This window comes from Micromesistius poutassou, assembly GCF_964030765.1.
Source record: "Micromesistius poutassou genome assembly, chromosome: 22".
In the NCBI taxonomy this organism is placed as follows: domain Eukaryota; kingdom Metazoa; phylum Chordata; class Actinopteri; order Gadiformes; family Gadidae; genus Micromesistius; species Micromesistius poutassou.
This window is the reverse complement of record NC_140292.1, coordinates 2334784-2355503: the sequence shown is the minus strand read 5'-3', so window position 1 is coordinate 2355503 and position 20720 is coordinate 2334784. Positions and strand designations below refer to the sequence as shown.

The window sequence follows — 20720 nt, the reverse complement described above, 5'->3', positions numbered from 1 at the left end:
TACCCACAATGCTTTGCCACGCCCAGGGGGTTTGTTGTAGCTGGAGGACGACCTCGTCCTCAACCTCTGACCTCTGACCTTGGGGAATATTGTAGTTTCACATGTGTGTCACACTGCATGCTGTAAGACAAGATGGAGGAGGGGACATACAAGATGGAGGAACAGACAAGATGGAGAAGGGGACAGACAAGATGGAGGAGGTTTTTGACGATCTTGTGTAATTATAGAGCTTAACGGCATCGTGAGAATCACATAAACTATTTATCTTTAATACACGCTTCCTGCTGTCCTTAATCACACACACACACACACGTGCACAGAGTACAGACACACACACGTGTTCCTCCTCCAGTTGTGGTTGGCTCATCGGGTTATGGGGTACATCCCGGCGTTGCCATGGAAACAGCCAGACGTGTCAAAGAGATGTAAACAGCTGTGCAAGGAGTAAAACACACACAAACACACACGGGTGTGCATATGTATTGTACGTGTGTGTGCGCTAGTCTAACTCCCTGCTCCACAAGTTGACCTTTGACCTGCTCATGGACGTCTGACTGCAGCCTTCAAACGGTGACTTTAGAACAAAGACATCACAGGGTTATATTAGGTCCAGCTGTAGCATCACTGTCCCCCTACACCTGTCCTCTGGTCAGACCACTGTCCCCCTACACCTGTCCTCTGGTCAGACCACTGTCCCCCTACACCTGTCCTCAGATCACTGTCCCCCTACACCTGTCCTCTGGTCAGATCACTGTCCTCTGATCAGATCACTGTCCTCTGATCAGATCCCTTCTGATTTATAAACCTGGTGATCAGTACTCAAAGTACAAGGTCTCCAGGATCAGAGTTAACATTCTCTGATCCTTGAGGAGAGAGGGGAGGGGAGGAGGGGGAGGGAGGGGAGGTTATTGATGGCAAGGCGTTACCTCATCGCTCTGAGACATGTGAGACCTCCTGCCAGACCTCCATCTAGAACCTGGAGCTAAGGTCCTCAGATACTACATAGTAACAGTAGGAGGGAAAACAAAATGACCAGTGTGTTACTCTTTTTAATGCTGTCCCAGTCTCTCTGTCTCTGTGTCTCTCTCTATCTCGCTGTCTCTTTCTTTCTCTCTCTCTGTTTGTGTCTCTGTTTGTGTGTGTGTGTGTGTCTCTCTTTCTCTCTCTCTCTCTCTCACCCCCCCCCCTCTCTCACTCTATAAATAAGAGTCTTTTTTGGTTCTGAATAGGGAGAATTAGCAGCAGCCTACATCATCTCCTTTTTCATTCTGGGAGTCCTTCCTCCTTCCTGTTCCTCGTCTTCAGCCCTGACACAGAGGTGTCCTCTCCAACATTTAGAATAATGAATACTGAAAGATAAAGACCTTTATTTATTTATTTATATATATATATATATATATATATATATATATATATATAAACTTATGTATAATTAATGTAGGGCTCCTAGAGCAAGATGCCATAATGACCAGTCTCTACTTTCTGACCACTATGTACTGTCTAACCCCTACCTGCTCCTTAATGACCTGTCTCTAGACTGTAACCCCTCTCTGCTCCTTAATGACCTGTCTCTGGACTGTCTAACCCCTCCCTGCTCCTTAATGACCTGTCTCTGGACTGTCTAACCCCTCCCTGCTCTTTAATGACCTGTCTCTGTCTTACCCCTAGCTGCTCCTTAATGACCTGCCTCTGTACTGTCTTAACCCCTACCTGTAAGTCTCTGCTCGCTGCAGGTAGCAATGCCCCATTGTAACTAAGCAACAAGACGGTTGCCAGGTGACAGACGGGGTCCTGCCATGACCAGAGGCAGCGTGTCACATGGAGAGGATCACACACACACACGCACACAAAAAACATGCTTTTTAAGTACACACACTGACACGCCAGTGTCACCTTGCGGGGAGCCCTACAGGAGGGGGCAGGCCTACAGGTGAGCTCATCAGGGGAGACGCAGGACGGCCCATATGACCACCAGCTCATGGTATTACGACCGTTGTTTTACCAGCAAGTGCTCTGCTGCCCTGTTGTGGGCATCTTGAGGAACTACAGCAGGTATATTTTCAGAATGACACCCAGTGTGCGAAATACGGGGGGGTCCGGAGGGGCTGGGCCCCCCCAATTAACCCATGAGACTCCCTGAAAGCCTCAAAAGCAAAATTTGAGGGGGTCTCAAATTTCGTCTCAAAAAGAAAAAAAAAAAAAATTATATATATATATATATATATATATATATATATTGTCACTAATGGTAATTTAAATGTGTTTAAGTTCACCATGTCCAGTATTCAGAATTTTTAACATTTATTCACAAATATGTTCTATTTTTTTGCCAAGCGGAGCCAGCCAGTCCTGTGCGTATGCAAATTAGCCATGTGCGCCAAACAGAAGAAGGGCCCTATCTTGGGTACACCGACGCATGTGTCGTTGCTAGTTTGCACCCGGCGCAAAGCTGATTTTCCCCCCGCAGCAACCATACACTCATGTCACAGAAACCTCAGTGAATCCTGTGTTTCTGTGCCCCGCTGTGGTGTCGACAGCACAGAGCTCCGGTACCGTTACAGGACAGCGGTGGTTTATTTCAGCTTGTATTGTATTCAAATTTTAGCGAAAACACACATAACATTAGCTTGAAAGAAAAAAACGGTTTAAGTATGCTTATCTTTGCGTGAATTTCGGGATGACTCGTCTGCCAATGACTTCAAGTTGGTTGCGTTTTAACCGGTGATTGCTTGCGACGCAGCAAGCGCCTGCTAGTTGACCTGCCGGGCGGGACGATCAGTACTTCCCCACATATAGAGCTTAGTTCTGATTGGATCGCTTCCCAAATCGTCCCGCTTACATTTTCGTCTCGTTTTTATTCGTTGACGAAAGTGTCTGGTTGCTGCGGGAAAATCAGCTTTGCGCCGGGTGCAAACTAGCAACGACACATGCGTCGGTGTAGAAAGTCAATTGCACCGGGCGCAAGATAGGGCCCTTCTTCTGTTTGGCGCACATGGCTAATTTGCATACGCGCACAGGACTGGCTGGATCCGCTTGGCAAAAAAATAGAACATATTTGTGAATAAATATTAAAAATTCTGAATACTAGACACGGTGAGCTTAAACACATTTAAATGACCGTTAGTGACAATATAATTTTTTTTTTTTTTATATATATAGTTATTTTTTATTTCGCACACTACATGTTACGCCCAAAACACACCTCAGCCCAACCCATTTTAGATTTGCGCCGGGCGCAAAGCTAATTTATCTCGCCGTCATAATAGCAACAGCGCCATAGAACCGCCCACAAAGTACTTTGACTTTGCGCCTTGACGTCATAGGCCTATGCTATAGGCCTATTTCGCACACTGATGACACCGTTAGCTAACCTTTAATAAAAAGCTTAATGTTAAGGATGTATACTCGGGATATGCAGTAGCCTCCATATAAATATAAAAATATCCAACTGTAATTAAATCATCAAGATGATGATTTTAGTGATGTTTAGCTGTAACCAACTGCTAAACGTAACCAGTAAAAACCATGAAGCAGCAATGTGGAATATTATCACATAGTTTACACAACACACTCAGAGAATCTTCCTTTATTATTTAGTGGACGTTGGACGTTTTATTAAAGGCGAACATTAAAGGGGAGCTCTCCGCCACCTAGTGGCCGGGAGAGGCACCGCTCAAACCAGGGTCAGACCAACAACGAAATCTAGACGTGTTCAAACACACTGCTGTCAGTCCAATAAGGAGGAGGGGCCACAGGATACTTCAGAACTTCACGTCTCCAGCAAGACTATAAGAACCGAAGCAAATGTCTCCAGAGTCGACCCAGGCGGAGAGCGACCTGGCTGTGATTGGACAGTCTCTGTGGCGTTGTCATGTTGACCCCTCCTCAGAACACCTCCAGATCAGCAGGGTTGTAAACCACGGGCGTCTCCTCTGTTCCCACGGCGACCGCCTCTGGCTCCTCCTCCTCTTCCGGCTCCTCCTCCTCCTCCTCCTCCTCCTCCGGCTCCTCCCCCAGGGAGGCCAGCGCGTCGTGTGTGTCGCTGGCGAAGGTCTCGCGGGACTCCTGGTCCTCCTGCAGGTTCAGCGTGTTCAGCGCGTTCTTCATCTTCTTGGCCACCAGGTGGCGCCGCCTCTTCTGCGCCGCCTTCTTGCTCCTGCGCAGGTCCGCGTTCTCCTCGAGGAACACCTGGCGCAACTGCGCGCGGCTCACGTCGGGTGAGCTCTTCAGCAGGTGCAGGTACACGCCCCCAGGGGTGCGGCGCCGGCTGCCGTCCAGCGTGGTCACGCCCCCTGCACGCTCCAGTGCCGCCGTCTCCTCCAGCAGCCGGATGGCGGGGCCCCGGCCCAGCACGCTCACTACGCGCTCCAGCAGATCGAGCTTGGGCTCCTGCAGGCGGTGCGCGAGCTCCTCCACCACCCGCGGCTCCGGGTCCTCCTCCCGCAATTCGTAGCGCCCCTCCAGGTCCATCTCCGCGCGCGGGCCCAGCCGCTCCTTGGCCGGCCGCTTCCTCTTGGGCCGCGAGGGGTCCTGGGGTGCCCCGCGGGCATGCATGTAGTCCTCCAGCTGGGAGTCCAGCATGGCAGCCTCCTGGTGCTGCTGCCCCCGGGCCTTCTCCTCCTCCTCACGCCGCTCCTTCTCCATCATCTTGCGGGCCAGCACGTAGTTGTAGGTCTCCACGTTGCGGCTCCCCATGTCGAAGTCCCCCTCCATGCCGAACACCCCCAGCCCGGCCATCACCAGGTCCTGGCTCTGTTCCTGCACCACGCTGCCCCAGACGTTGTTCACCTTCCGGCCGCCCGCCGCACCGGGGCCGCCCAGGCTCGCGGTCTGCGGGGGCCGCTGAGAGGCCACGGCCGCGTTTGACACCTTCTGCCGCTTGCAGCGCCACGCCGCGGTGGGCTCATCGTCCTCCTCCTCCCCGCTGGAGTCCCCGCTGGAGGCCGCCGGTCGGGCGGAGCTCCGGTACCCGCTGGCCTCGGGCGGAGCGGGCCGGAAGCAGTGGTCAGCGGGGGGCGGGCGGGCGGAGCAGGGGGTCATCTCGGAGTCAGACCCGGACCCGGACCCGGACAGCTCCCCGTCCTCCAGCATCGAATCCATTTCTGTTCAGTGACGGGGAATGACCGTCGGGGGTTCGCCTCCCTGTAGACTGCGAAACTGTCTACGACACAGTTATCATGGACTACGGTCCTTATTGGACCGTAGATCAATCAACGGAGCGGTATCGATCTGATCGGTTGTAGCAACAACAATCAAACGAGACGAAGTTAGACTGAAAGTCCGGACGGACGACCGGCGGCTCCCGGTCTCCGAAGGAGTTAATAGCTTTTAATATGGATCCAGACTTAATGGATATGTTTTAAATGTTTACCTCGGTTTGTTCGCCGCGAGAAGACTCTGTTCTATGTAGAACCCGCGCGCTCTGCGGACGTAGGCTTCCGCTTTGAAACTATCTGGAGTTTCAAAGTAATAGCCACGGGCTGTCACTCGTCACAGTGCTATAATCATTACGTCCTTTTCCTCATTCTTAAAGATGTGTCACATTCACAGACACACACCCATCACAATAAAGGATGAAAATATTTGTTTTAATGTCACATATTTAACTGTATTGTGGTTTATTATAACATGCTGCTTTTTTAGTCTGAAATGTACAGTTTCAGGATAAGGGTTTTGTTTTAGGATTAGGGTTTAGTTTTAAGGTTAGGGTTTAGGTTTAGGGTTTGTTTTAATTGATAGTAGTATATTATATTATTATATATAGTATAGTAATATATATATTTAGTAGAAGCTGATTCCACTTTGGAAATACTTCACACATTAACACTTTCTAAAGGTTTATTTTTTGTCCACCCATATATCCTTTCCCTCCAGAAAATACTGGAAGGTCCTGTTTGTGTATGAGTAGGGCTCTTATTTTGTTAAGACAGTAAGCCGTTCCGGTATAGACCGAGTCGGCAAGCAAGGAAACGTCACTTCCGGTCAGGGCCGTGGGGGAAAACAAACCGTTTTCCCCATACACACTCATGCAAAAAGGCGGTATTTTAAACCTTTGTCAAACGCTTGTCCGCTGTCATTTCTTGGTTTGAATCACTTGTATATGCTGTCAAAGGGCTATATATTAAAAAAATTATCATGATCGGGTCGATTGTTGTCCGTATATTTTTTAAAAAGTGGATCTTTCACAGTTGGTCTTCCCCCACAGCGTTGAGTCTAGGTGGGTGTTCCCTTGGTCGCCGGCCGGATCTATATCGTAAAAACGCGGAAAGCTCAGGTTGTGATTTTTAAATTTATTTGCGGTGCAAAATGGTAAACAACAACTCTTCGGCATTGTCTCTCCGAGTGTCTACAGCCGGCGACCAAGGGAACACCCACCTAGACTCAACGCTGTGGGGGAAGACCAACTGTGAAAGATCCACTTTTAAAAAAATATACGGACAACAATCGACCCGATCATGATAATTTTTTTAATATATAGCCCTTTGACAGCATATACAAGTGATTCAAACCAAGAAATGACAGCGGACAAGCGTTTGACAAAGGTTTAAAATACCGCCTTTTTGCATGAGTGTGTATGGGGAAAACGGTTTGTTTTCCCCCACGGCCCTGACCGGAAGTGACGTTTCCTTGCTTGCCGACTCGGTCTATATGTAACCGCGTCACCAAACGCGTCATCAAACAACAACATGGCGGCGTCCGTACAGCGCCTCTCCGCCGCGGGCAGAAGCCTCCTGAAGAGGAAGCCCTCCTGTTTCGGGGTAAGGCTTCATGGGTTCATGTGTTCATGTGTTCATGTGTTCATATCTCTGTTCCTTAAGGAGCCGTCGGACCCCCCGCTGGGCCGGCGGTACGTGACGTAGCGTCACGTTAGAGTTCACTGACTCATCGTAACTAACAGACTCCGACACTAACGCGTAGTATTAAACTGATCTTATAACCTGATTGAGTCGCTGTCTTCTTGGTTGTCACGGCAACACGCGGGTTGTTTTGACGAGTCATGATGACCTGTCCGCCCCACGCAGGCCCTCGCGCACCCGCAGCGCCGCCCCGCGGCCACTGCCGCGCAGACCGTACTGCTCAACGTCCCGGAGACCCGCGTGACGACCCTGGAGAACGGGCTGAGGGTCGCCTCGGAGGACTCGGGCCTCTCCACGTGCACCGTGAGCGCACACACACACACACACACACACACACACACACACACACACACACACACACACACACACACACACACACACACACACACACACACACAGGTCCACTGGATGACTCATGTTCTGAAGCGTCCACCCCGTGTGTTGTGATTGACAGGTGTGTTGTGATTGACAGGTGGGTCTGTGGATCGATGCGGGGAGTCGCTATGAGAACGAGAGAAACAACGGGACCGCCCACTTCCTGGAACACATGGCCTTCAAGGTGAGAGGAGGTGACCCCCCCGTCCCCGGAGGGGAGGTTAGGGGTCAAAGGGCAGGAGCAGCCTCTGCTGAAGACTGACGGCAAGGCGCTCCTCTGAGCTGCTTCAGGAGGAGGAGGAGGTGGGAGGGGAGGCCAGTGGTTCAACCACAGACTGCAGGGGGGGCGTCAAGGCCTTCATGGGCAGACATGGAGCAGGAGATCGTCACACCTGCTGAGAAGGAGCCACTGCCCCTCTAAACAGCAGGGCCGAGAGGGGAGGAAAGCCAGCGGCGCTGCCTCGGCTCCCAGTGGGAGCATTTAGCCAACATGAACACAGACATCAGGGAACACAGTGGATCATGAAGGAGGCACCGAGCGGCTCGCTAGTGATCAGAATGTTTATGATCAGTGTGTTCCTGATGCTCTATCTGTCTGTTTATCCCTCTGTCCCTCTGTCTGTCTGCAGGGCACCAGGAAGAGGTCCCAGCTGGACCTGGAGCTGGAGATCGAGAACATGGGGGCTCACCTCAACGCCTACACCTCCCGCGAGCAGACGGTGTACTACGCCAAGTCCTTCACCAAGGACCTGCCCCGGGGTAGGACACCCCCCCCCCCCCCCCACCTACCCCAGGGACCCCCCCCCCCCCACTGTGTGTGTGTGTGTGTGCCAGTATGAGGTGATATACTATGGTGTGTGTGTGTGTGTCTCAAGCCGTGGAGATCCTGGCGGACATCATCCAGAACAGCACGCTGGGCGAGGCGGAGATCGAGAGAGAGAGAGGGGTCATCCTCCGGGAGATGCAGGAAGTAGAGACCAACCTACAGGAAGTGGTGTTTGACTACCTCCACGCCACGGCCTACCAGAACACCGCCCTGGGGCGCACCATCCTGGGGCCCCCCGAGAACATCAAGTCAGTCCCCAGCTCCTTCCTCCTCTCACCACCTCCTTCCTCCTCATCTCTAGTCGTTGTCCAGCTGTTCAGCAGCTTTCTCCTTTAGAACATCTGCCTGTCTCTCCTCTCATCTCCCTGGCAGACAGGATGCTGTAGATCACATGTTTAGTGTGTGTGTGTGTGTGTGTGTGTGTGTGTGTGTGTGTGTGTGTGTGTGTGTGTGTGTGTGTGTGTGTGTGTGTGTGTGTGTGTGTGTGTGTGTGTGTGTGTGTGTAGGACCATCAACAGGGCTGACCTGGTAGAGTACATCACCACTCACTACTTCGGGCCCCGGATCGTCCTGGCGGCTGCGGGAGGTAGGACCCTGTGGTCTGACTCGCTGTAGGGGTTGGGGGGGGGGGGTCTGTATGTCTGATGTACTCTATAGGGGGTCCATGTCTGACGGTCTCTGTAGGGGGTCCATGTCTGACGGTCTCTGTAGGGGGTCCATGTCTGACGGTCTCTGTAGGGGGTCCATGTCTGACGGTCTCTGTAGGGGGTCCATGTCTGACGGTCTCTGTAGGGGGTCCATGTCTGACGGTCTCTGTAGGGGGTCCATGTCTGACGGTCTCTGTAGGGGGTCCATGTCTGACGGTCTCTGTAGGGGGTCCATGTCTGACGGTCTCTGTAGGGGGTCCATGTCTGACGGTCTCTGTAGGGGGTCCATGTCTGACGGTCTCTGTAGGGGGTCCATGTCTGACGGTCTCTGTAGGGGGTCCTTGTCTGACAGTCTCTCTCTCTCCAGGTGTCTCCCACGACGAGCTCATCGATTTGGCCAAGTACCACTTCGGGAAGCTCCCCGCCCGGTACCGGAGTGACACGCCCGCACTTCCTGCCTGCAGCTTCACAGGAAGTGAGGTAACAGTCACATCCTGTCTCTTCCTCCTCCAGTGTGTTACCATAGCAACAGGAAAGAAGAGGCAGTCAGCCGTGTTGAAGCTGAAGCGATGATTACCATCTAGAGATAGAGAGGGTAAACATCTAGAGGTAGAGAGGGTAAACATCTATAGGTAGAGAGGGTAAACATCTAGAGGTAGAGAGGGTAAACATCTAGAGGTAGAGAGGGTAAACATCTAGAGGTAGAGAGGGTAAACATCTGGATGTAGAGAGGGTAAACATCTAGAGGTAGAGAGGGTAAACATCTAGAGGTAGAGAGGGTAAACATCTAGAGGTAGAGAGGGTAAACATCTGGATGTAGAGAAGGTAAACATCTGGATGTAGAGAGGGTAAACATCTGGATGTAGAGAGGGAAAACATCTAGAGGTAGAGAGGGAAAACATCTAGAGGTAGAGAGGGTAAACATCTAGAGGTAGTGAGGGTAAACATCTAGAGATAGAGAGGGTAAACATCTGGATGTAGAGAGGGTAAACATCTAGAGGTAGAGAGGGTAAACATCTGGGCCCCTTTCCCGAAAGTATCGTTAGCCTAACGACGTTGTTAAAACCGTCGTACGATCATCGCAGAATTTTCGGACCGTTTCCCGAAAGCATCGTTACGTAACGACGTCATTAAAACCGTCGTAGCTAACAATGGCTACAGGGGTACTGGTAGAGCACTAAGATGCATCGTTACTATAGCCTCAGTGGAGTCACCAGCTGGACATTCCATGTATTGGATGTGTTTTATTAAAACACGTCATCCAATACCACTGAATGTCCAGTTGGCGCTATTTCGCAATACCCCAAAAACAGTGGTTCCCGCTGTTATATAATTATTACTCGTAGACTACTGTTAGGCATAACAAGGCATATAATAAAATCTAATGATTCCGTTGCTCGTGTGGGAGGTCGCTTGCGAGCGGCACTTGCTGTCTCCCTCTGATTTTAATTAAACCATCGTGGTTAAAATGTCCTCATATTGATCAATGACAGAAGACATACTGTACATGAATCATGCTGAAACCAGCGGGTGTCGGATAATTTCTGCAGGCGTTTTTTGTTGCGATTGTTTGCCATAAAGCACTGTAGGCGCGTCGGTGAGGCTGTGATGAAGTTCACTAGTTATTGGACCGTGTCTAGACAGTTACGAACTCCCTGACCTTAGCCTACTAGTGGAGTGCACAATCGCCAAGTTGAGAGCGTGGTTTTCTGTATGTAGACTGCTGCGGGAAACTGTGCTGCGATGCGTGCCATTCCCGCCTACATTGCCCGCACCATCATACCCCCTGCCCAACAATATGGGCAGGAATCGATCTAGAGCAGCAACAGCAATAGCCGTGTCAATGCCTCTGCGTTTGAATGATAATGAATGAATGGAACGTTTCATTTTTAATGTTGACACCAAAGTTTCTAGAGAGTGCGCGGTGCGTCAATCACTGAATGAATGAATGAAACGGAATGCAGGAATCAGAGAAAGTCTGCCCTCTTTGCGGCGCAAAGCATGTTTCAGAAATCAGCACATTTAAATAAATGCTATAGGCCTAGTTGTCACACAGACACATGCTATTTTTACATTTTTTTAATATGGAATTATTTCAGGGGAGAAAATGCCGTGAAACAATGTATGCACGGTGCGTTCGGGATTAGGACTGATATAGCATATGTTGGCCTAGACCTAATAAATTGTGTTTTAATATTTGTAGCATTCATCTTAGTCTATTCTTTTCGAAGGCTACTCTGCTGTTGGCCTTGATGGGGAGATGTTTTTTTGCTGCCACAAAATATAGTTTAATCCAACAACATTCCTGCATCTCCCCCTCATACAGAGCCCATTTCAGCACCGTGTCAGTAGACAGCTACAATCCTACGACGTCGTAAGAGCAGAGCATGCGCGTTCATGTTAATATGAGTTTCGGGAAACGCTCCCCTAAAATTAACGATGCATCGTGAGATCCATCGTACGATGGATCGTACGAGCATGGATCCATCGTTATCGGGAAACGGGGCCCTAGAGGTAGTGAGGGTAAACATCTAGATGTAGAGAGTGTAAACATCTAGAGGTAGTGAGGGTAAACATCTAGAGGTAGTGAGGGAAAACATCTAGAGGTAGTGAGGGTAAACATGCGGATGGTCTCTCTGTCTCCCCTCCAGATCCGCGTCCGTGACGACAAGATGCCGCTGGCGCACGTTGCCATAGCGATGGAGGCGGTGGGCTGGGCGCACCCGGACACCATCCCCCTGATGGTCGCTAACACCCTCATCGGGAACTGGGACCGCTCGTTTGGAGGAGGCGTGGTGAGGCGCCTCTTACACCTCCTCCTACACCTCCTCCTACACCACCTAAACACCTCCTCCTACACCGCCTGTTACATCTCCTCTTACACCTCTTCATCACCACCTGTTACATCTCCTCTTACACCTCTTCATAACCACCTCCTGGAGGTCTTGGGTCTCCTCTCCTCTAAGCTGTGCTCCTCTCCATTAGAGCCTGTCCTCTATGCTGTGTTCTCCTGTTAGAACCTGTCCTCTATGCTTTGTTCTCCTCTGTTAGAACCTGTCCTCTAAGCTGTGTTCTCCTCTGTTAGAACCTGTCCTCTAAACAGTGTTCTCCTCTCCTGTTAGAACCTGTCCTCTAAGCTGTGTTCTCCTGTTAGAACCTGTCCTCTAAGCTGTGTTCTCCTGTTAGAACCTGTCCTCTAAGCTGTGTTCTCCTCTCTTGTTAGAACCTGTCCTCTAAGCTGGCCCAGATGGCGTGTCAGGGCGGGCTGTGCCACAGCTTCCAGTCGTTCAACACCTGCTACACGGACACGGGGCTGTGGGGGCTCTACATGGTGTGTGAGGCCTCCACCCTGGAGGAGATGATGCACTACACCCAACTGGAGTGGTGAGGAGACCCTTTTAGAGACCCCCTTATCACCTCGACCTCTAGAAACTGTTCTTAGACCGTCTCTCCTGGATTAAAGTTCTACATGTAGATAGAGGATACTGCATTATGGTGCTCATGAGAAGTCGTATAACCACTAGTTATTCACATTCTGACTGCCAGTTTTTTTTTTTTAATTCTTAACCCTGTAATGATGGCTGCGCACCACAGGATGTCACTGTGCACCAGTGTGTCGGAGAGCGAGGTGGCACGCGCTAAAAACCTCCTGAAGACCAACATGCTGCTTCACCTCGACGGTAAGACATCGCTATGTTTCCACTTTTTTTTCAGAGGAGAGCCATTAGGGATTATCAGTTTGAAATTGGAGGATGGAGGTTCTAATGTAGTTTGTCTCCCCAGGCTCCACCCCCATCTGTGAGGACATCGGCCGCCAGATGTTGTGCTACAGCCGCCGCATCCCGCTGCACGAGCTGGAGGCCCGCATCGACGTGAGTGTTGGGATGCAGCCCACCATTAGAGCGACTCAGTGAGGAGTGTTGTCATGCAGCCCACCCTAAGATGGCTGATCGAGGTGTTCGATGAGTAGATTTCTGTGTTGATGAGCTCTGTTCTGGTTCCAGGCCATCGATGCACGGACCATCAAGGACGTTTGTACCAAGTACATCTATGACCAGGCCCCCGCCATCGCTGCCGTGGGTCAGTATGGGGAGACCTCTTCATGTCAACCTCCTCGTTTAATCCCCTCTCTCTACCTCCTCTCTCATTTAAACTTTCTCTCCACCGCCTCTTTTTCTTTCAGGACCTGTCCAGCAGCTCCCGGACTACGAGAGGATCCGCAGAGGAATGTTCTGGATGAACGGTTGAATCCTGACCAGAAATGTTCTTGATAAACCAACTGTACAGCACAAGAAGTCGTTTTCCTGCTTTGAATTTTATTATAAAATAACAGAATAATGTTAAAATAAAGGTGTTCTGAGCCTGCTCTACTTCTTGACCTGGGCGGCTTTCTTGGCCTTCACCATCTCCACCAGCTCCTGCAAGACAAGAACATCCAGAACCCACCATCAGTACCATGTGGTGGTCTCAGGACCACCAACCAAATGACTTGGATTAATTACAGCACCACTTGTTTGGTATCACTAGATTTAGTTTCATATTTAAGTGAAGTGTGTCACAATTGTGGTGTCAATAAATATATATATATAATGTATCCAATATCTCTCAAACTACTTAAGCTGCTACCACAACGACGCAGGGGTCCGAGCAGACTAGTCCTCTGGGAGGGGGGGGGGGGTCCCAGCAGGGTCCTACCTTGTATCTCTTCATGCAGTCCTTCTTGGAGCGGCCCGGCACGGCGGAGGAGATCCGGTCCCAGCGCTCGGCCGTGGTGACGGGGAAGGTCTTCAGGGCCTGCTCCAGGAGCTTCTGCTCCTCAGTAGTCCAGGCCACCGTGTCTCCAGACCCTGGTAACACCGGTCAGTTGAGTTACAGTTACTCCACAGATCCTCAGGGGTCACTGAATGAGGTCTGGACCCGAGAATTAAACCCGCAACCTCCATGAGAGGCGAAGATAAACTTCATGCAGCCAGACCTGGTGATAGACATGTTTATATCCAATAACGGTCAGGTAGGGGTCAGGGGTCAGGGGTCATCTGGCTCTAGGAGGCCTACAGGTAGTGGTCAGGGAGCATCTGGCTCTAGGAGGCCTACAGGTAGGCTGCAGACATTGGGGTTTGAACCCGGGATTGAACAGCCTAACTAATAGAGCTGGTAATGAGAAACCATCTTACCTTCAAACCTCTCCGAGGGCGCGGCGTTGTCCACGGTAACCGGCACGGCCGAGTGCTCCTTCCTGAACTTCTCAAAGGCATTCTTGTTGATCACGTCTTTCTGTCCAGGATCTACACACACATTGTACATAAGGACCACCGTGTGGTACATTGTATGTTGTATGTCCTAGCACTTAAAAACAATACTTAGCATGGTGTAGCATCTTATCCTAGCGATTTTGTTGTATACGGGGAATGGGTTAAGAGATTGTTTGTGCTTTGCACTTGGTTCTATCAACATCCTTACTGGACCAACAGTGAAATATTGTTGTTTCTCTTTCTTCTGACAAACGTACTTATTGTAAGTTTGGATAAAAGCGTTTGCTAAATGACCACCATGTGGTTCCTAAGGATCACCACGTTGTCTTGCGGTCTCACCGAGGCGCTGCAGGTTCTTGGCCTTGTTGATGACGTCCTTGGCCGTCCTCTTGATGCCCGTGGTGGAGTGAAGGTTCATGTAGTTGGCGATGACCTCCCACCTGAGGAGAGCAACACATCAAACATCTGGCTTCCAAAGCTAGCGCCCCGAAGCTAGGGTCTGTAGACCCGGTCCACCTGGTGGTCCACTGACCTGGCATTGGTCCCGGCGGGGAACAGGTTCACAGCCTTGATGAGCAGTGGGAGGTCCTCCTCGTTCCAGCCCTTGCCCCCCGCGGAGCTCACCCCCCTGGAGGCCTGCTCCGCCCCGCGCACCACCTGCTGCGCCTGCACCTCCGCCTCCCGCTCCCGCTGCATCTGGGCGTTCACCTCCTGCACCTAGACACACACACACACACACACACACACACACACACACACACCTTTAACCTGGAAATCTGGTACCACCATTGCTAAGAGCAACCAAAGGTTGATCAAAGTCACAACTCTTCTGTTTTGGCACCGCACTGTTATTAAAGACTTACTGTATTTATAAGTCATTAAAGACTTCCTATAGTTAAATTTATTAAAGACTTCCTATAGTTACCTGCTTCTCCACGGCCACCTTGCTTTCCTCCTGAGAGCTGGCTGACAGAACCTCGTTCAGAGTCTGTAGACTGAGAGGAGAACAACGTCTGATCAGGCTGATGTACGGAGATATCCAATGATTAGTGATCAATAGATCTTAAGGGCGGCAATCCATTGATCTAGGAGGTTCCTACCTGATCAACTCCAGGCGATCACAAAGCTTTTCCACTTCCTGCATCATTTTCACGCTGTCTGATTCGTTGTCTGCAAAGTAATTCCAGTTCTGAAAAAACACAAACATTAAAAGTTAATGATATTGATATTCTGACCATACAGGTGGGGAGGAGCTGGTGAGGAGGAGCTAGTGTACCTTACAGTTGAGGAGGAGGAGGAGCTAGTGTACCTTACAGGTGAGGAGGAGCTAGTGTACCTTACAGGTGAGGAGGAGCTAGTGTACCTTACAGGTGAGGAGAATGAATTGACCTTACAGGTGAGGAGAATGAATTGACCTTACAGGTGAGGAGGAGGAGCTAGTGTACCTTACAGGTGAGGGGGAGGAGCTAGTGTACCGTGCAGGTGAGGAGGATGAACTGACCTTACAGGCGGTCCTGAGTTTGCCCCGCTCCTTCTTGATGGCCTTCTTCTGGATCTCCTTCTCCTTCTTGGCCAGCTGGGCCGCCTGCTTGGCCTCCTCGTCCTCCTTCTCCTTCAGGAGGCGCACAGCATCCAATTCCGCCTGCCGAGCCTGAAACGACACGCAACCGGTCAGAACCGGTGTCGAGCCTGTACATACCAGTCTGATACCACACGCAACCGGTTTGAAGACTTTACTTACAGGCCTATGCTGGTTAGAACCAGTCTGTAACGGTCAGTTACTACTGATCAACTCAGGCTCCAGCATCCCAGGTGCATTGTGGGTACTCACGCGGCCCTCCACACCCCAGGTGCATTGTGGGTACTCACGCGGTCCTTGTCCTCCTGCTCTTTCTTCTTGGCGTCCGCCTTCGCCTTCTTCTCAGCATCCTTCCTGGATTTCTCCTCCTCCTTGAACCGCTTGATCCTCGGGTCACAGCTGTACGCCGTGTCTGCAGTTACACACCGTGACGCAACACATCACACAACACTGGTACACAGCCCCTATATGTGCGGATCACAGTGAAGATGCGAGGAGGGTCTCCTACCCACGAGGTTCCTCATGCGAACCATCTCCTCCTTCTTCCTCTGGGTCCGCGACGCTCGGTTCTGCTTGTCGATCCAGCGGCGCTCGTCACGACTGGAAGAGATCCCAGATCACAACACTCATCTACACGCGTCATGATCAAAGACCTCTGCCCATTCTTAGTTCTACATGATCTTCATTCTCATACAAGGACATTAATGAGAGTCCTACCATTCAGCCTTCTCCTTCTCCTCCTCGTCTAGATAGGAGAATTCTCGCCATGATTCAAAGTTGTACCTGCAGAAGAGAAGACAGTTATCAGCCTCTCAGGATCAACCTTATCTTCAGAGGTCCTACAGACGGATCCGGAAGGTGAGCGCTCACCAGAAGGAATAGAAGTTATCCACGTCCTCGAACGTCGACTCGGCGGTCCCCAGCTTGGGGACGTGTTTCCTGGTGGACCAGCGGGCGTTGCGGTCGAACGCCGGAGAGAAGGCCTGGAAGAAGTTCTTGGCTATTTCGCCCTTCTGGGGGACAGTGTTGTCAAAGGTCGGGTCCACGCTGTCGAAGGCCCGCCTCCGGACCGGGTCCGACAGCACCTCGATGGCTGAGAGCACAAGACACCCAGTTACCACCGCATTACCGCCCAGTTACTACCACGTTACCACCAAGTTACCACTGCATTACTGCCCGGTTACCGCCGCATTACGTCTATGTTACTGCCCGGTTACCTTTAGTTCTACAGGTGTAGTAGTAACCTTTAGTTCTACAGGTGTAGTAGTAACCTTTAGTTCTACAGGTGTAGTAGTTATCTTTAGTTATACAGGTGACGTAGTTACCTTTAGTTATACATGTGAAGTAGTTGGAGGTGACGCAGTTACCTTTAGTTATACAGGTGAAGTAGTCGTTATCTCCTTCTACAATCTGTTCCCCGGCAGCTTTTCTCTTGTCAGGATGATGCTTCAGCACTATGGCTTTATCTGAAATAAGGAGGACATGAGAAGGATATGAGGAGGTCAGAGGGAGGAGGAAATAAGGCAGGAGGACATGAGGGAGGAGGAGGAGTATATGAGACAGGGGGAGGAGATCAGAAGAAGAGGACATGAGACAGGAGGAGGACATGGAGACAGGAGGAGGAGGACATGGAGACAGGAGGAGGAGGACATGAGACATGAGACAGGAGGACATGAGGAGACAGGAGGAGTACATGGAGACAGGAGGAGTAGTATATGGAGAAAGGAGGAGGGAAACATGATACAGGAGGAGGACTTTATGGTAGGGGGAGGACAGATACTTACGGGCAGCTTTGATCTGCTTCTGGGTGGCCTTGTACCTCATGTTGCCGAGGCCCAGAACTGCATAGTGATCCTGATTCTGGAGACACAGAGTGTGAGGGAAGCAGATTACATTCATGAAGAACAAAGAACAACACAAAGAACTACACACAGACAGGTGTACTAGCCTACACAGAGACAGGTGTATAGGGGTGGGAATCGAGAACCGGTTCCTACTCAGAACCGGTTCCAACTAACCAATTCCATCGGAATTGTACGCCTCCAACGTTATCGAATCTTCTTAACAATTCCTGTGCGACATTTTCTGCTTTTTTCGTCGAGTGCCATGTGTTCAAAAGGCTGCGTACAAGTCAAGCGCACTAATCAAGTAAATAATATATCCTGATTCGAAAATGGATAACGCACGGAGCAGCCAGCCTGAGCGGTAAACTGCGACCCCAAGTCATCCCCGCTGACAGCAACACGCTGCATTGGTGGAGAGAACATTGACGTGCAAATCCCTGTGTGTGCCAGGCACGTCTGTGCGCTCCCAACGTGTGTTCTCCGCCGCACGTAACACCGTGAATAAAAAGAGAGCCGTGAATAAAAAGAGAGCCGCACTTGATCCGGATCAAGTTGACACATTGGTGTTTCTAGCAAAAAACATTAAGAAATTAATTTCTTGCAGATAGGCTATAAGCCTTAGTATTCCTGCTATGTCTCCTGTTTAAGTTGTCACGTCATTGTTTGCACTGTGCAGTTCCGATTCTGTTTTAGTTTTTCATTGCATAGCCTAATTTTGTGATATGCATAGTGGCACTTTATATTGATTAAGTTTATATACTGTTTCAAATAAAGAGGATATGGCCTTAGTCCTGTTTATGTCTCCTCTTGTCACGTTATACATTTGTGATTGAATCTCTGTTAGTGTTTTTTTTTGTGTGTGTGTGGGGGGGCGGGGGGGGGGGGGGGGCGGGCAGGGCCTTGTAGATAAGCAAATACATTGCTTGATATCCGTTCAAACTTGATTTTTCTTAAAAGTGACAGCCCTATATAGTAGTAGTATAGTCGTTTTTATTAATAAGGCAGAGCGAGCTGCATACAAATATCTTCCGGTTTCATGCTGATGATGACACCGATAGCTCTCAGGCAGCTGGCCCCTCGACATCGGCTCAAGTTACCCCTATACTTTCTTTCCTACTCTATATCCTGTCATGGTGTTGTTCAGTATGTAAAAAATAAAAATGTAATGGTTGCTTTTGGTGCAGAAGACTGTGTAGAACTCCTTTTTTGCCACTCAATGAACTACTCAGGAATCGGTAAGAGAATTGATAAGGAATTGGATCGATATGCAGAATCGACAATGGCATTGATATTGTTAAAAACTTATCAATTCCCACCCCTACAGGTGTACGAGCCTAAACACAGACAGGTGTACTAGCCTACGCACAGACAGGTGTAATAGCCTAAACACAGACAGGTGTAATAGCCTACCGAGAGACAGGCGTACAAGCCTACAGACAGAAAGATGTACTCTAGCCTACAGACAGAAAGGTGTACTCTAGCCTACAGACAGACAGGTGTACTCTAGCCTACAGACAGAAAGGTGCAGCAGTCTACAAACAGACACTAGCCTACACACCGACGGGTGTATGAGCAGAAAGACAGGTGTACTAGCAGACAGAAGGTTGTACTAGCAGACAGACGGGTGTACTAGCCAACAGACAGTTGTCTGAGCAGACAGACCTTCCAGTCCTTGGGGTCCAGGGACCTCAGCAGTGGGTGCTCCTCTAGCTGGAGGTCCTCATCCTCGTCCTCCTCAGACTCCTCCTCCTCGTCCTCCAGCTCCTGGAAGGAGGCCGACACGTTCCGGTTCCTCCGCCTGACGAACGCCTCGAACCACCGGCCCACCGGCTCCACCTGGATCTGTACCGCCGCTGCACACAACACCACCACCATTTAGGTTCACTACATTCAGGGCATTTATCCACAGCGACTTACAATATTTCTGTTTGTCAGAAGAAAGCGAAACAACAATACATTGCTCTCGGTGCAGTAAGGATGTTCATAGAACCAAGTGCCAAGCACTAACACTATACACTAACACTATACAACAAAATATATCTAGGATAAGATGATACACAATGCTAACTTAAGTACTATTTTTAAGTGCCAGGACGTACAACATACAATAAGTGAGTAAGAGGGTGGGGGGGGGGGGGACTCGCATTACTAAACCGCTGGCCAGCCCACACACACCAAATCACAGGCTTTTGAAAAGGTTTGAGTAGATTGTTTCTCAGAATAGAGGTTCTTAGAATAGAGGTTCTTAGAATAGAGGTTCTAGAGGTTCTCAGGAGAGAGGATCTAGAGGTTCTCAGGATAGAGTTTGAAGTGCTATGGGCTCGATCCCCAGTCTATCTGCAGGCTTCCTTGGCCAGATGCCATAACACTTGTCGGCCAAATAGTCATTGCTTGAAAAAATGTATTGCAGATGGAGGACCTACAGTAGATATGTGGACCTACAGTAGATCTGAGGTTCTACAGTATATTTGAGGTCCTACAGTAGATCTGATGACGTACAGTAGGTCTGAGGACCTACAGTGGATCTGAGGACCTACAGTAGATCCGAGGTCCGACAATAGATATTGAGGACCTGCAGTAGATCATACAGTAGATCTGAGGTCCTACAGTATATCTGAGGTCCTACAGTAGATATTGTTGACCTGCAGTAGATCACACAGTAGATTTGAGGTCCTACAGTATATATTGAGGACCACCGCGGTGGAATACAGAGACATCCTGACACCGCCAACGTATCATTGCTGAAACATTAAGCTGACAACACCTAGAGTATGAGACCGGTGTTCACAAAGCAGCTCCTCAGCTCAGGCTACATGTAGCTCCAGGCTAGCCGGTATGTCACGTTAGGCTATCTAGTTAGCCTTGCTCCCGTGGGTCCATCTCTTACCGGTGACGGCGTCATAGACGACAGTCGCGTCCGCTGCTTTGGCCTCCAACAACATCTTCTCAGCTTAGGCTAAACACGCATGGAGGTGATCGACGGGTTGGTTTAAAGAGGTCTAACGTGTTGGTGTTTGGCCGCTCAGTAAGCAGCACATGGGCCTTGGAGCTGGGTGAGACGGGGGTGCAACACCGAAATATTTCCGCTGCCATCTAGGACGATCGTTTCCGGGATATTTTTCCTCGTTTGTCAATTTATAAGAACTTCATATTAAATTACAATTGCAGTTATACAACATCTTTAACTTTCAGTAACTATACAAATAAACATGTAAAAATCGACAAATTATTAATTACAAATTAATTATTAGATGTTTTTAATATTTATCCCAAAAAAAATTATCCATCTCATTATTATAGTTTATTATGAATACATTAGTAATACAGATATCATTTTAAA

The 20720-nt window shown here is 49.8% G+C and overlaps 3 protein-coding genes across 3 annotated transcripts; 1 reads left to right on the top strand and 2 right to left on the bottom strand.

Annotated features, from left to right (window-relative positions):
• Positions 1 to 3587: 3587 nt before the first annotated feature.
• phax (phosphorylated adaptor for RNA export) lies at positions 3588 to 5421 on the bottom strand. The gene has a single exon (XM_084486568.1). It carries the CDS (start codon positions 5098 to 5100, stop codon positions 3886 to 3888), a length of 1215 nt encoding a protein of 404 aa, XP_084342694.1. The 5' UTR covers positions 5101 to 5421; the 3' UTR covers positions 3588 to 3885.
• A 1179-nt stretch (positions 5422 to 6600) lies between these two features.
• Positions 6601 to 13299, top strand: pmpcb (peptidase, mitochondrial processing subunit beta). The gene is made up of 13 exons (XM_084486563.1): positions 6601 to 6758; positions 7023 to 7160; positions 7330 to 7416; positions 7862 to 7991; positions 8108 to 8306; positions 8565 to 8644; positions 9073 to 9185; positions 11357 to 11500; positions 11929 to 12089; positions 12300 to 12385; positions 12489 to 12577; positions 12710 to 12785; positions 12889 to 13299. The coding sequence occupies exons 1-13, from the start codon at positions 6687 to 6689 to the stop codon at positions 12951 to 12953; spliced, it is 1440 nt and encodes a 479-aa protein (XP_084342689.1). The 5' UTR covers positions 6601 to 6686; the 3' UTR covers positions 12954 to 13299.
• Positions 13002 to 20438, bottom strand: dnajc2 (DnaJ (Hsp40) homolog, subfamily C, member 2). Its single transcript, XM_084486560.1, has 16 exons — positions 20268 to 20438; positions 19043 to 19233; positions 17321 to 17396; positions 16904 to 17002; positions 16407 to 16629; positions 16254 to 16319; positions 16045 to 16136; positions 15827 to 15948; positions 15459 to 15608; positions 15058 to 15146; positions 14883 to 14952; positions 14490 to 14674; positions 14297 to 14397; positions 13880 to 13990; positions 13401 to 13552; positions 13002 to 13123 (listed from the first exon to the last, which is right to left on the bottom strand). Exons 1-16 carry the CDS (start codon positions 20320 to 20322, stop codon positions 13073 to 13075), a joined length of 1833 nt encoding a protein of 610 aa, XP_084342686.1. The 5' UTR covers positions 20323 to 20438; the 3' UTR covers positions 13002 to 13072.
• Between the last annotated feature and the right edge of the window lie 282 nt (positions 20439 to 20720).

Bases quoted from the DNA above. Each gene is read 5' to 3' on its own strand.
- dnajc2 (XM_084486560.1), bottom strand. From the start codon at position 20,322: ATGTTGTTGGAGGCCAAAGCAGCGGACGCGACTGTCGTCTATGACGCC. The intron at 13,553-13,879 runs GTAAGATGGTTT...CGGTGTTACCAG, and splicing joins GCCCTCGGAGAGGTTTGAAG to GGTCTGGAGACACGGTGGCC. The intron at 13,124-13,400 runs GTAGGACCCTGC...CTTGTCTTGCAG, and splicing joins ACTGCATGAAGAGATACAAG to GAGCTGGTGGAGATGGTGAA.
- pmpcb (XM_084486563.1), top strand. From the start codon at position 6,687: ATGGCGGCGTCCGTACAGCGCCTCTCCGCCGCGGGCAGAAGCCTCCTG. The intron at 6,759-7,022 runs GTAAGGCTTCAT...CGCCCCACGCAG, and splicing joins GGAAGCCCTCCTGTTTCGGG to GCCCTCGCGCACCCGCAGCG. The intron at 9,186-11,356 runs GTAACAGTCACA...TCTCCCCTCCAG, and splicing joins GCAGCTTCACAGGAAGTGAG to ATCCGCGTCCGTGACGACAA.
- phax (XM_084486568.1), bottom strand. From the start codon at position 5,100: ATGGATTCGATGCTGGAGGACGGGGAGCTGTCCGGGTCCGGGTCCGGG.